This window comes from Lupinus angustifolius, chromosome LG16 (genome assembly GCF_001865875.1).
Source record: "Lupinus angustifolius cultivar Tanjil chromosome LG16, LupAngTanjil_v1.0, whole genome shotgun sequence".
NCBI lineage: Eukaryota > Viridiplantae > Streptophyta > Magnoliopsida > Fabales > Fabaceae > Lupinus > Lupinus angustifolius.
The window spans coordinates 1,758,437-1,773,937 of NC_032024.1; the positions used below are offsets into that span (position 1 = coordinate 1,758,437).

The 15,501-nt window shown below is 29.4% G+C and overlaps 2 protein-coding genes and 1 non-coding gene across 4 annotated transcripts; 2 read left to right on the top strand and 1 right to left on the bottom strand.

The window, feature by feature from the left end:
• LOC109329194 (probable WRKY transcription factor 23) lies at positions 5,559–7,927 on the top strand. The gene is made up of 3 exons (XM_019562865.1): positions 5,559–5,896; positions 7,115–7,264; positions 7,372–7,927. The coding sequence occupies exons 1-3, from the start codon at positions 5,559–5,561 to the stop codon at positions 7,925–7,927; spliced, it is 1,044 nt and encodes a 347-aa protein (XP_019418410.1).
• Positions 11,251–14,593, top strand: LOC109329742. Of its 2 annotated transcripts, XM_019563518.1 has the most exons (4): positions 11,251–11,476; positions 12,045–12,953; positions 13,789–13,933; positions 14,283–14,593. In XM_019563518.1, the coding sequence occupies exons 2-4, from the start codon at positions 12,407–12,409 to the stop codon at positions 14,341–14,343; spliced, it is 753 nt and encodes a 250-aa protein (XP_019419063.1). In that variant the 5' UTR covers positions 11,251–11,476; positions 12,045–12,406; the 3' UTR covers positions 14,344–14,593. The 2 variants fall into 2 exon arrangements, with proteins under 2 accessions (XP_019419063.1, XP_019419064.1); XM_019563519.1 differs by lacking the exon at positions 11,251–11,476 and having other exon boundaries at positions 12,043–12,953.
• TRNAW-CCA lies at positions 15,114–15,185 on the bottom strand. The gene has a single exon. It is a non-coding gene; the product is annotated as a tRNA-Trp (tRNA).

Here is a 15,501-nt window from a genome sequence, read left to right on the forward strand (position 1 = left end):
CACATTCCACTTTCATTGTTATCAAGTAAATTTGAAAACTATACTGCAAGTAAAATCCATTGCATTAAAATTCAGATTGCCCTTGCACAAATTGTTGTATCCCTCAAAATCTAAGGCCCAAATGAAATATGCCCAAAATAAAAACACACAGCCGAACCTGAACTCATGGTTAGTGTTGGGCTAGGCCCAAATACTATTCTTTCTCACTTTAACATTCTTAATATTTCCTTCTAGAAAATTATGGTTTAGTGTTTTATTCTTATTTCTGTTATATAGCATCGTTCGATCCATGCAATAAATCCTATTTAATTGATGAGTCTCATAGTTGTTGATGTAGCATTGAGTTGAGAAACAAAGGGTGCATTCTTACACTTAAAAGAACCACACTTATGAATGGATTTATTTCATGTGTTCAGGAGAGTTCCACTTATATGCCAGAAGTATATTTTTTTGTATCAATGATCACTTGCACTTATTGTTGTATAGTTCAGCAATACAAGCTGGTTGAAATGAATCTTTTTGCTCAGCAAAAGGATCTTCAGGTTTCATTGCCTTATACATCTATGGATTATTTACACTTTGTCATCTATACAAAACACAATACTTATTGTGAGGCTTAGATATACAACTTTATGTTATTAATGTTTTGTTAACATTTTGATTGATAGCTAAAAAAAATATTATTTTGTTTCAAGATAGCATCAATGAAAATAAGTTCAGACTTTAACTGGTATAAGAGTAATTGTGAACAGATTTTGGTGATACTATTTGTTTAATTTGCCGTAGCTATCAGGCAAAGATACCAGACATAGAGAAGTTCTAAGATGTTGTTGCTACATTGCAAGCTAAGAAGGGTGCTGGAGAGGTTCGTTTTTAACTTCTTTTCTATAACAAGTAGTGAATATTATTGTTCGGAAGTAAGTCTCACATCGCCTATCTCATTATCTCGAAAATAGTTTAAATATCTATTGGGCTACTTCTCTCATCGCTAATTGATTTTGAGATGGAACCTTAACATGATATCAGAGCCAGAGCCTAACTTCTTTCCTATTGTTATGGGCCAAAAAATATCTTTTAGTTATGGGTCAAAAATAGCATTTCTCCTGATGTGACAGACTTATGTGGAGGGGATGTTAAAACATTGACAATTTTATTAATGTTTAAGCTACTTGGACTTAATATCTTAAGAAAATGTCTAGAAATAAATTAATGGTGAGAGTAGCATATTTTAGTTAGCTGAACATTGAGGAGTATGATTCTAATCTTTTGTAAGAGTCTAATTAATTTTGGGTTGCATCTCTTGTTTCACCATAGTAGATTCTAAGGTAGAACCAGGTTTTTACATTTTGGTTACTCATGTTCTCTGGAACATTTGTAAAATACATCTATATCTTAGGTTGATGGGAATGAAAGTTTTGTTTGTTGTGATCATATAGATATGTTCTACTTTACAATTTAGTGTTACTTGTTTAGTTTTATATTGTTGATGCTAATTTTTATAGGCAAACTGTGTTTTGAATCCAATTATGTCTAAGATGGGTAATTAGAAGGGGGGCATAGAAGCTTCAAATTGTGATTGAAACATGTGGGTTAGGACTTGGGTACAAGTTCATAAATGTATCAAAATATAACAAATCAATAACATGTGTACAATTTTATACCGAGAGAAATCAGAGAAAAAGATGTATATATCAATAGTATAAGATTTTTTATATTATTATTATATCATTTACTATTCATTTTCAATTATCATTTTCTTTTTAAAAAAATATAATTCAAATGGAAGGTTTATGATGCATTGAGTATATATAAATCTTTACGATGTTAATGTGTAGATATTACATTATTGTATATCCTCATCCCTAGTCAAGAGATTCAATGTGCTTTACCAAGGAAATAAATTTATTGATTTGGAATTAATTCATTTAATTTTAAATTAATGCATCATGAATAATATACAACCAAGGAAATGCTTCTCCATCCATTATTTGAAGAGGAAAAAAATGTATACACTAACAGTGTGTGTTTTTTATATTGTCAGTGCATAACTTATTCTTAATATTTAATTGTTGTTGACTTTTTAAAAAAAGTAATCCAAATAAATGATGGATAATAAAAGTTAATGTGTACATATATTTTATACTTTTATTTCAATATGGCTTGTAGGGAGTCTCCTACAACATAACACACTCTCATGGCTTGACAAGTTTGGATGGGTAGATGGTGATTGTTTTTCCGAGTATTATTAATATTGTATTGGTCATGAAATCAATTAAGGTACTGATATAGTAATATTAATATTAAATTGGTGGTTCACTAATTAAACTGTATATTGACGAAATTACATATACATATATAATATATTAAAACTAATGTTGAAAAATCAATAAAAAACCAATAATTTTTTTATTGTCATTAAAAAATTAATTTCAAATAAAAATTGGCCGGTTCTAACCATTATGATTGCATGACCAATATAATTATTGTACCATACTAGTATTGAGACTGACTCACCAATTTACTGATTAAACCAGCCGGCATGAACCAGTTTTTATGATATTGATTTTTCCCATCAACAACACATTGGCCTTGTTCATACCAAATGATTGCAAATTGCAAATTATGTCCTTTTCTTTTAAAAAAATTCCATATTATTTGAAGCCGTAATCATGTTGTTACGAAAAAACACTTCGTTGCATTTAACACTTGAAAGTGTTGGTGAATGACTTCTGAAAAATTGAGTGCACTATTTACCTTATAATTCAGTATGAAAGCTTTTACATGATACAAAATCAATGTTTAAATCATATTTTTTGAATAAACTTATTTACTTTTAAATCATTAGAATATCATAGACGAAACTATTAATCTTCAACTATGTAATAATTTATTCTAAAGTACATCTCGCACTTCCAAATCAACCAAATTATGAGTTGGATCCAAATCACTCAATCCTATATCATGAGGTTTGATGTCCCCATAAACCTCACCATTATCTCTGAAAAGGTTTGTTGTGTTCTTATTAACATATACAAGATGTTCTTTTAAGTTAGCAGGTATGAAAATGAGTGAAATTCAACTCAAATCGACTTAATAAGATTGACTCGAATCGAGTTTAATATAAACTATTTTATTAGTTTAATTAAAATTCAAGAACTTTTGAGCATATTAATGAAATTATATGTATGTCACTTATTAGCTCTAATGATAATCTTAGTATAAATATAAATATAAGTATTATATTATATTGTTTTATAATCATATATTAATATAAAAAGTATATTCATATAATATTATTATAAAATGTGTATATTGAACTGTGGGGCCCATTAGCTGACATGTCTTAAAGTAAATGTCCATAAATATATCATAATATATTCATTATTTTATGATAAAAATGTGTATAGCAATAAAAAATTTATACTATCATCGTACCATTCATTCAGCATTTGTATTTGGTCATCATTAATTTTAAAATATAAATATTATAAAATAATAATATATCACAAATTATTATATTTGTCATTAATAAGAATGAGTCAAATTTAACTCTAATAATAAAGAATAAATTATCACAATTTTTTATAACATGATTATTTATTACAGGGGAAGACTAAAATAATAACACATGATTTCCCCCTTGGGGTTAGTTTGGGAGGGGAAAGAATGGAAATGGGAGGCTTGAGAGCCATCTCACAAGTGTATTTCTTGGCTCCTAAGTCTTCCATTTCCCTTCATTCCCCTCCAAAATTCAATTCTCAAACAAACCTTAGATGCATGGTTTAGACCCTTTCCAATATTGAAGGATTCAATTCCACCAGAGAAGAGATGATAGCAATTAGTGATAAAAAAAATTTAAGGGTCAACATTTTTATTTATTTTTTAATTAAATAAATAAAAAACAATACATTATCATATTTTCTCTCCCATTTCAGTATTAGATATGAGTTTAATTTTACTTCGCAATCATAAGATGACGATTATCTCAACATGAGATCCAATCAAATTTTCCTTCATACAAATGGGCAAACAATAAAATGGGTTAAGATTTTCTCCAATATTAGACAGTCCAATATTAGGCTTATATTGGTATCAAAAAATTAAAAATTCATTTTCTTAATATTTTTGAATTAAAAACTCATAAATTTATCCCTCCCACAATCCTCATGTTCTATTACCGGAACGTCTAAAACTAAATATGATCTTATTTCCAATCTAATATGACAATAGTAGATTTTGTTTGATAAAATAAAAATATTATTATAAAGAAAGTAAAAATTATTGATATTTAAAAAGTAAAATATCCTACTTTTTTATTTAACTCTTGAGTTTTAATTTTTTTTATAGGTTTATTTATTTGCAACAGTGCACATTATATACTTCAACATAGGAGTTAAAAAATACTTAATATATTTTAATTATTTACTACCAAAAATTTAAATCAACTAACACAAATTTTTTTATGCTTATAACTATAACCATTTCATGGTTAGACACTTTTTTAGTTTTTTTGATTCAGTCAAACTCTAACAAAAACAAAAGGAAAAAAACATTTTCAATTATTAATTTATGTTTTCTTAATTTGATCTTTCATCTTTCTTTCCTTCAATTTGATTCTCAACTTTATTTCTACTATTACTAGTCCCTCCGTGTATTTTTTTAGCATGAACTATAGGATAGAGAAACAATTGACCCGACATAAAAAAAACTTAGATTTTTTTTAACTAAAAGACTAAAAGAATAAAAGTAAAGTTAAGAGGCTAAAATGAGAAAATAAAATAAGTTAAGAGGCCAAAATAATATTTAAAATAAATTTTGTTAAGAGCATTTATATCAATAATATCTTTATATAAAAAATTAGATATTAAATAGTTTTTTATTGTGATCTAATAAATAAAAATGTTACTTAAATTAATACTTTTTGTTTCCATCTAATAATAAAAAAGGAAAAAATAAAAATTCAATCCCTAGACTGTCCTTTTGTGCCCCACCCATCTATCATAAATGAATCACACTTCCATTATAGAGAATAGTTAATGTATCAAAAAAAAATTATGTCATTTCATTTCAATAGTCATTCATTTAAATTGGGTAAAAACATGTATATTTAAATTAAAAATTTATTGATTAAAATTTTTCCTAATCACGTAGAGTGATATAATCTATGGGATGACTCAAATTCCTTATCCCAAGTTTTCTATGTTTCTATATTAATCCAATAGAATTTTTTCTAATAATAAATAACACACCTCATTTAATTTTTCATTAATTATCATACTAACACATTTAGTAAATTATCATTAAGTTGACATAGAGACATAGAAAACTTTTGGTACAAACACAATTTTGATTTCACAAACTCCCTTTGCTTTAATAGTTTGTAGAATATAAAAGGAAGGATTTGTGCAATGAGAGAACATGAAAAGAGAAATTCAGAACATGTCCAAAGGTTGGTGATACATAACACAACCATTCTATAACATTCAATGGAGCAAAACAAGAGAGAGTTTCAACATATCCCTACCATTTCATTCCAAAATCAAATTCCAATCAGTAACATGAATGCAAACACAAGTATCCTCAACAACAACAATAATAACAAGTTGTTTTTATCTTCAGAGATTGTGGAAGAAGATGCATCTAGCACCATATTTCCCACAACCTTATCAAACGAAATAGCTTCATATGGGTTCATGGAGTTGATAACAGTTCCAGATTATAACTCTCCTTTGTTTGATTGGCTTCCTACGTTAAAAGCAGAGACCGACACAGATGAAGAAATTATCCTTGTCTCCTCCGTGGTGCAGAACACTTCAGTGGTATCATTAACTTCTCCAACTTCAATTAATATCATGAAGGAACAACAACACCATCAAGGAAACAATGCATTAATGTCGTAAGTAAATAACTTTTTTTTACTATTTATTTCTCTCTCAGTTACTAGTTTTGTTTTGTTGCTTACAAACAAAAAACAGTAGAGAAAGAGAGACATGGTGGAGATTCTGAAGACATAATATATTTCTTTTCATCTGTCGTCGATCACATGTCCGATTCTTTTTATTACTTATCGTTTGAGTCAAATTGAAAATTGCCACGTAATTAAAAAGAAAAAACATAAAATATACAAGGGATCTGGTTCCTTAGCTACATCATGTAAATAAAATGGAAATAATGTGTCCAACTTGATATCTCGTTTGTGTATCAATCCAATTAAAAAATAATATATACTTAAAAAGAAAAATCATAAAAATATAAAATAAATTTTTTATATTATTTAGTGAGATGTGATTAACTTAGGATATAAAGACAATAACTTTTTGGGACATGTTATCCTTCTTATAGCACACAACCACATGAGTCCTTCTATTTTGTTTCTAAAAAAGAAATAATTTATATTCATTATTTTATATTATTATATTTTTAATTAAGTTGATAACCTTTATATCATTATTAATTTAATAATTTTTATATCATTAAATTTTTAAAGAAATAACAAATACTTACCTTTTTAAAAAAGTTGATAATTTTTTAATTAGTTTATTAAATGAGATGACCTTTTTTTCTTATTAATGACAAATATAATAAGATAAAATATTGTATATAAAATATAATTTTTCTATTACTTGCTGCTCCAAATTTTATCATAAGTTTGCTAAAATTAGGTAATAATATGGTAAATTTTAGCTTGTCAAATTTTATTCTTTTATATAATTTTAAAACAAATTAGTGTGAGTATCTATGCGTGTGCATGCATGCACTCATGCACGTGTAGTGTGCATATGATATGAGATGCGCGTGATTAATTTTAAAAGTCACAATTAGAAAATGGAAAAGTTAGAAAAAACCTGATTAGTTATATTAGCTTAGTAGATAATTTCACCTAAACCCATAATTTATGTGCATAGCCCTTATTACTCAATAAGAATCACATGTCCAAAACAATTTATGTTTCTAGTCGAAAGTCAATCAGATTACAACAAGTAATAACAAAATTATTTTTTATTTTTATGATTTTTTTTCTTAACTAATTGACATTTTTTGATATGATTGGTAAATAATAAGATACCAAATCTTATGACTGATGTTAAAACTTTACTTGTGTGTTTTTTGTTAGAAATGGGGTAGTGGAAAGAAGGAACAAAGAAAGGAAGCAAAAAGAACAGAGATATGTAATACATGCAAACACTAATGTGACTAATATAGAAGATGGATTTAAATGGCGCAAGTATGGTCAGAAATATGTGAAAAACAACCATTTTCCCAGGTATATATATATACTAACACTTGTGCCATTTCACTTCTCAATATTTCTCTTTCTTCTATTCACAGTAACAGTAAAAACGTTTTTGTGGGGTACCCAAATATTTGTAGGAGTTACTACCGTTGCACCACACTAGGATGTAACGTGAAGAAAAGAGTGGAGCGTTCCTCAGAAGACAATAACTTTGTTATCACCACCTATGAAGGAAACCACACTCACCTTCCACCCAATACTCCAAGGATTATTTCCTTCAACCTCATTCATAATGGTGGCACCATCACCAATAGTAGCGGTGGTGTTGGTTTTCTGCCACCGTCACCACCACCACCACCACAGCAATATCAACATCTTAATCAGCCCATTATTCCTCATCATCATTTTCACCACCCCAATGTGCAACAACAACAACAACAATCAGAACCTTTTTTGTTTAGCACCTTTGTTGAAGGTGATGAGAATCATGGAGGAGAATTTGTAGCATCTAATAACTCTACCCCTCCAATGAGTGATTATATGAACTCAACGTCATCATCTAGTGGCTATGTTGAAGAGCATGAGAACAATGGAGAAGATTTTGGATCCTCTGATGATATATTAATTGATAATGAGGCTTTGTTAAGGAATAATGGGATGCTTGAGGACATTCTTATGTGTCATCTCGGATGAAGAGTTAATTATGAAAATTCAGCACATAGGTTATAATTAATATAATGATGTAGGAGAAACTTATAATGGTAATTAATATTAAGTAATTATAGATAGTGCTAGCTAGCTCAGGGTATATGTAGTTATATACTATATATATATATAGTATGTAATGGTTTTTTAACTTATGTGATGAGACCTCTCTTAGTATTATTGGGGTTTTGCATGATTAGAGTAGAGCTGCAAGAATTGATATTTGTCACTACCTGCATAGTGCATATATACTTATCTGCATTGAATACTTCACTAGTAATTAAGGTATCATCAATTATCTCATTTATCACACTCTCATCTTTGGGATAGTGTTATTCTCTCTTAAGTAAATTAGAGTGTTATTTTTTATTATTTTTTGTTTTTAAAAGTTTTCTTGTATTTATATGTTAATATATAATTATTTTGAGATAAAAAGATGAGACATTATTGGGACATGTGATCCCGACTCTACCCACCACCCATTTTTCACTTAGCTTAGTGAATTTCCTGAATCCATTTCTTTACTTTTTTTTTTTATCAGCAAATATTATATTAGTATTTATTATTGACTAAATTCCGACTTACAATTTCATTCATTCCGATCATGGGTGGCATTATCATGCTACCTATGAACTATTATTTAATTTTTTTTACAATTTGAGATATAATGATAAATTCATGCTTTGCCAATTCATTAGTTTTATTTGTTACTTTATGCAAAAAATGAGAAATGAGTTGGAGAACTTTGTAATTTGGGCTCCCTATTCTTATTCTAGATACTATTTAGTCAGAAGTGTATTCTTTTTTAATTTTGTTGGTGTGTAAGTATTTGATAGATTATAACTCAGTGGTAAAGTAAAAAAAAATTTATAATTATTTGGTAGACAAAAAACTAGATAAAGGGACTTACTACATTTAAAGTTAGCTTTTCGAAATCTGTGAGGTGGAAATATCATTTCTGTCTTCTGCTTTGACCAAATGATAATTTATTTCCCTTTAATCCAATATAACATTATGCCATTAAATTCCCTCTAATCCAATATAACACTATGTCATTTTAATTTTTTTATCAAATTCAACTCAGTGAGTAGTATATAACTAAATTTATTGAATAACTCTAACTCAATAAATTAATTACTCACCAACAAATGTTGATCTAGTATAGATTTCATTAAATTTTCAAGATGACAAAAAAATAGAATTTGATTCCTTAAATCAACACTTCTTGAAATGAATTGTTACGCATCCTAAAAAGGTAAGAGAATACCCTTATTAATATTAAAAAAATCAATTAACTACTCAACTATCAATTTTCAACTTGTCAATTACTGTGCTAAACAAAGTCAAACCAGTGTTGTTAAAACTGTACTGGTTATCAAACCGGTCAGGGTACTGGTACAGTGGTACAGTGGTTCAACCAGTGATTCAGTAATTAAACCGCATGCCGGTTAAACTGGACATACTTACTTATATTTATATATATATAAACCTATAACAAAAAAATTCAAATAGGTATATACTCAAATTTATAATTCATATTTATAATCTACTCAAAATTCACATAAATAAACAACTTTAAGTCTTTAACAAATTCAAAGTCTAAATTAAAAAACATATATCATCCAAAAGTATCACTTAACAACCACAAAATATAAATAAATGACATAACTTCACAACTCACTCTATAAAACAAATAAATTTAGAGTTTTAACATTTAACATCAATGAGTCAAAATTGTCTAATATGAATATTACACTTTTCTACCAAATCCTATCTTCAGACAGTACTCCAAGATTACACAAATGTCACTGAGATTACACACGAATGTTAGGAACCAAAATGTGTAATTTAAGTATGTCTTGGAAGCATGTGTCTTGGAGTGTTGAAGAAGAGTTAAAAAGATGGGTCATCCTTGTAATGAGTTTTTAAGTTTTTAAAAAAAAAAAATATATAAATGTGTATAAATTGGCCGGTTTAGTAAAATACCGGCCGGTTCAACACCTGTACCGTACCGGTTAGGGGACCGGTTCACCGGTTTTCCGGTTGAACCGGCCGGTACGGTTTTAATAACTATGAGTCAAACACAATGGTGTGAAGTTATTAACATATAAAAGATGCATTGTTATCAAATATATAAAATTATAGTGTAATATCTATTGAAGATGAAGATTTATACACTTATAATTCATGATTCATTTAATAATTTATAATAATTATTAAAAATAAATGGTAAATAATTCAATAACCATATAAAAACTATTACATTCTAAGCATATACATGTGTCTCTATTATTTATAAGGCAAAATTAAAAAAAAGGTGAAATAGTGAGGTTAAAAGTATGACAAAAAAGGAATAAAAAAATGGGTGCAGACAAGTGAAATTCGGAGTTGCCAACTGTCGGTGAGGGATGTCCAATTGTCCATTATCTAAATCCCAATTTTACTATTTTTCGGATATTTATAGAGAAGATATTCTTAATTTTTTTTGAGATATTGTTAAAAGTTGAATTGATACTTTAACAGTTTTTATATTATCGATCTAATTCACCATCCATATATTAATATATAATTAATCTCAGATAAAAGTATATTATAAATTTTAAATAAAATGAATACATGTATAAATGAATAAAAACAAGAGAAAAATATATATGTACTAATATTATATAAGTTTTATATACTGTAATTATATTATCTATCATTGATATTTAATTATTGTTCAAAAAATATCATTCAAATGAATAATAAATGATGAAGTACATGTGTATAAACTTTACATAGTCAATATACATATTCACACTCTAAAAACAATGTGAATATGCATAGGTATTAAAGTATATTCTTCTTCTTTTTATAACTTTCCTCCCTTCCATAAAGCATTAATAATGTATAACTTGAGAACATCATACATATTATCCGATGATGTACCGTAAGTTGTGTTACTGCATGTACCGTTAATTGTAATTGATTAGAAAATAATTAATTATTATTTTTTAATTTAAATATATTTTTCAATCAATGATAGAGCGGTGGTACATGCAGTGACATAACTTGTACATATTTGATGTGCTCCCTTGACAACAAGGTGTTGGTATAACGATGTATTGTTCTATTAGATACTCGGGATGATTGGATAACCAAAAAGTTAAAGATTTAATTCTGGATTATAATATTTATTGGAAAAAATAATCAAATACCCCCGAAAAGATCAGGTCAGGTACTAGTTTTACCAAAACAATAATTTATAATTTTTTTTATATTTTTCAGATGAAACAATACGTGTTAACATTTTACTACTTATAAATGTGCTGTTATTTGAAGACATCTCATGACATGGAAAAACAGAAACAAAACAAAAACAAGCACAACAAAATTGAAGAGAGAGAGAGAAATTATTGTTTGAAAAAAAATCTAAAATTTGCAGTGATTTTGGTTTATTTTGCAGATTCCCTCCTATCCCTTCCCTTAAATCTCGCTCTCTGCACATTCCAACTTTTCCCTTCATTGGATCCGCTGTTCCTTCCTTTTCCCTCAAAGGTATTGTTTTCTTCTAATTCTTCATCTTCATTTGTTCTTTTATTATTATTATTATTATTATCATTATTATTGTAATGGCTGTAACTAGTTTAAAGTTGTTGACTTTACATTTTTCATGGGTACCCATTTACTCATAATCAATAATATATGTTCTAAGTTTAATATGATATGATATGGTGTAGGCTATGTTTTGCATTTTATATTCATAATCTGTAACTTTTGTGGGGTTTAATGGTTATTTATATATTTTTATGTATTTGTTCTGTGTTGACCTTTTTATTGAGGTATTCTCATTGCTCAGAATCATTTCTCTCTTTGTTGGTGCCCTATGCATTTTCAACTTTTGTTCCTTGCCTTCTTCTGAAGGTTTTCATTTTTTCTTTCTTTTTGCATACTTTGATTAAGAGTATGATTTTTTTTTGTTTTTGGGTTACTTATAGTTTTATCATTTGGTTCCCTCAATTATGCCACTTCATCATAATATCATTTTCACTAATTTGAAGAGAAAATCATTGGAAGATTGTTAATTATGTTCATTTGATTGAAAATTTCTCTTCTTGTCGCGCAGGGTCAATTCGTTATTGGGTTTACATTTTTTTTGCTTCTATTTTTGGAGGAATGACGAGCTTGTGGTTAATAGCTTAGAAAGGAAGAGAAATAGTTTTTGAAGGTTAAAAACTATTTGATTATTGTCTGGATCTGTCTAATTTGCAACCTTATGAGATATCTGCATTGGCATCGAGTTTTATGTATAGCTATCGGGTTTTCCTGGTGATTTGTGGTTATCCTAGGCCATTAGTGCATAACATTCATTGTGGAGTTCATTTTGTGTGACGGGTTGAGTTCATGAACTGAGTAAGGTGGCAGTTTAGAGGGCATTTTGTAAGTTAACAAAACTTGGATAAATTGAATTAGGTTTCTTGCATCGAAATGGATCAAAGAAGTGCGATGGATAAGGATATAGAAGTTGATCTTGAAAGTGGCATGCCACTAATAGGAGATGATTCAAATAACGTCTCTACTCCAGGTACTTCGAAACGAGGAACGACGTTATTATCTAAAATTTCTGGTGGTTTTGTTGGAGGTTCTGTAAACAGTGACCACAGACCAAGTTTATACAGCAATGAGTCAAACTTAAATGAAGTTTCCATGGATGTGGTGCAAGAGACAAACAAACCAAAGATGGGACAAGACTCGGTGAGGCGTGCCGAGAAGCTCCCGGTAAAGGAGAAGCGTAAAAGGACAAGTAATAAAAAGGCTGCCAGACCTCCAAGACCTCCACAACCTCCGACATTAGATGCAGCTGACCGTAAGCTAATGAGGGAGATATCTGAACTTGCTATGTTGAAGCGTGCAAGGGTAGAGAGAATGAAAGCCTTGAAGAAGATGAGAGCTACTAAATCTTCATCATCTTCCAATAGTAGAACTTGGGCCATGATTTTTACTGCTGTCTTCGTTATTGTGATAATAATTCAAGGTAACGGTTGTGGTAAAAGTAAATAATATCATGCATAAGACATTCATGTAAGATTTTGTTTTCTACAACATCATAGAGGGTTTAGCGTTGACTGTGAGCTATCAAAAGGTATAATGATTTCATTTATAAATGGCGTGACAACCATGGAGTTGGAGACCATTTTTACCTTTTCTATTACCGTATTGTAGAAATGATGATAGAATCATGTCCTAGGTGGTTTGAACATATATGGAGGAGACCGTTAGAAGCTCCAGTAAAGAGAGTAAGTCAAATGGAATGGTTTGGATATGTGTGGATGAGACCGTTAGAAGCCCTAGTAAGGAGAGTAGATCATAAGACGATTAGTCCAATTTCCGTAGGAAGATGGAGCCCAAGAAAAATCGTAGGGAAAATGATTAGAAAAATTTTAAATAACAATACTTTGTCAATGAATATAATTTATGGTAGAATTTTATGGAGTCATTCTATCCACGTAATTGATCTCACTTAATGAGGTTAAGGTTTGGTTGTTGGTTTCTTTGATGTGTTCACAATTGTGCCGAGACGGTTGCAAATAAGAAAGATGGTGCCCCAAATTTTCAAAATTATATTCCCAATGGTTTGGCTATGTTCATCAGAAAATGTTGTCTTTCTTAAATTGTACTGGTCTTGAAATTCTCTCTATGTTATGTGTCGATCACTCGAATCTTTCTGGGTATAAACCAACACAGTATGCAAGAAGATGTGATCAAAATACTTCATGTGGTCTCGTTTCGCTTTTCTATTCTGATAAGTTAGAACACTTTTGCTTTCTTTATTTTTTATATGCAACTTGATTTAGACGCTCCTTTCACAGGTTTGTCATCTGGAAAAAGCTCAGTGGCAAGTCTTCAAGGATCTCCTTTATCTACAAGTGAAACAGAGGGTGGTTTAATTTCAGTTCAGTATCAAATCAATCCCTCTGCAAGTGACTCGGATGCACCTGGTTCAGATTCTCAATAGTAAGTTAAAATACATGCTACTCAGCCAACGCGATCCATAATCATGGCTCAATGCGGCTGCAGTAGATGCTGCCATATGATATGATCCGCATTTTAAAGGCCCGGATGATATTCTTACCGGTTTGGTACCTAGGATGAGTTGTTAAGCATTCCATTGAACAATGATTTTATGATAAATATTTAGATATAAGTAGCTAGCAGTAAAAATGTTAGACAACTCACCCTTGGTTCCAAACCTAGGGAAAAGACTATTGTACTGTAAAAATGCCCCTATCCCATTCATATTGCATATAAAAATACAATGTTGGTGTGACAAACTTCTAATATAAATTTTGCTACTTGATTGCAGTTTTGTACATAAGGTAGCAGGTTCAGATTTGCCTGAAAAACTAACAAGAGATTCAGGTTAATGCAATTTATTGACAAGACAATGTCACATAAAGGGTCCTTTTCTTTTCCTTCAATATATCTGATGTATCACAAGATTTAATGTGTTTGTAATAATTTATCCCCTATCCTATATGTATAAAACGGTGGCCCAATGTATGAGGCTCTAACCTAGTGGTGTCTGAGGAGAGTTTCTATTCAGAGTCTTATTTCCGCAAACAAAGAGGTTGTATATTCTATCCGATATGTATATTAATCAATATTCCAGGGTGAGTTAAATGACCATAACACAGTGACTATTGTTCCTTATTGTCTAGCCAAATATGTGTCGTTACTTGTTACCTCCTTAGCTTATGCTCAATGGAATTAAGCTGAAGATTTTGATTTTGATTTTGCTCTTGTTTTTGCTTTTGAAGCTTCACCACCAGTGACTTTGATCACCTAATTATTATGTAGTTTGTCTTTTGTTGATTGGTTTAGTAATTAAAACAAGAGTTTAAAATTTATGCACTAATACTTTTGTTTGAAAGTCAATATTAGCTAACATAAACTCTGGGGATTTCCTGACAGTGCAAAAAACACTTAGATTGTCAATGTATACATATTAAATCCTTAAAACAATTGTTGTATATTTGTGTGATTGCTGTAATAATTGAAACAGCTAGTATATATATATATATGCGTAAATATATATGTGGATCCCTCTCTATTATTATTGAACAAAAGAAAAAACGAATGATAAAAATTTGATATTTTGTGTTAAAACAAAAATGGAAGAAAAAGAAATGGGAATTGAACCCGACGTGAATCGAACACGCAACCTTCTGATCTGGAGTCAGACGCGCTACCATTGCGCCACGGATCCACAACTGTATATGTCATGTTAATGTAATATATAAACATTGTAAATTGTATGCAGAGAGTTTAAGCAATGTATCTCATGTAGAATAATATTTTCTTGTTTTTTCCTATTAAATGTGGGTCAAAATGATACAATATAATATGTATTGAAGCATATTGATAGTTAACTACTTAACTTAGTGATAAGGGAGTTCTGTACATTGGGCCATCATCATTTTATAAAACATGTTCTTTTTTGTTTCTATTGAGTTTTCACACTATATACCATGCATAAGACAATAACCACTATTCCCAAACAAATAAAATAGTATGTGGATTAT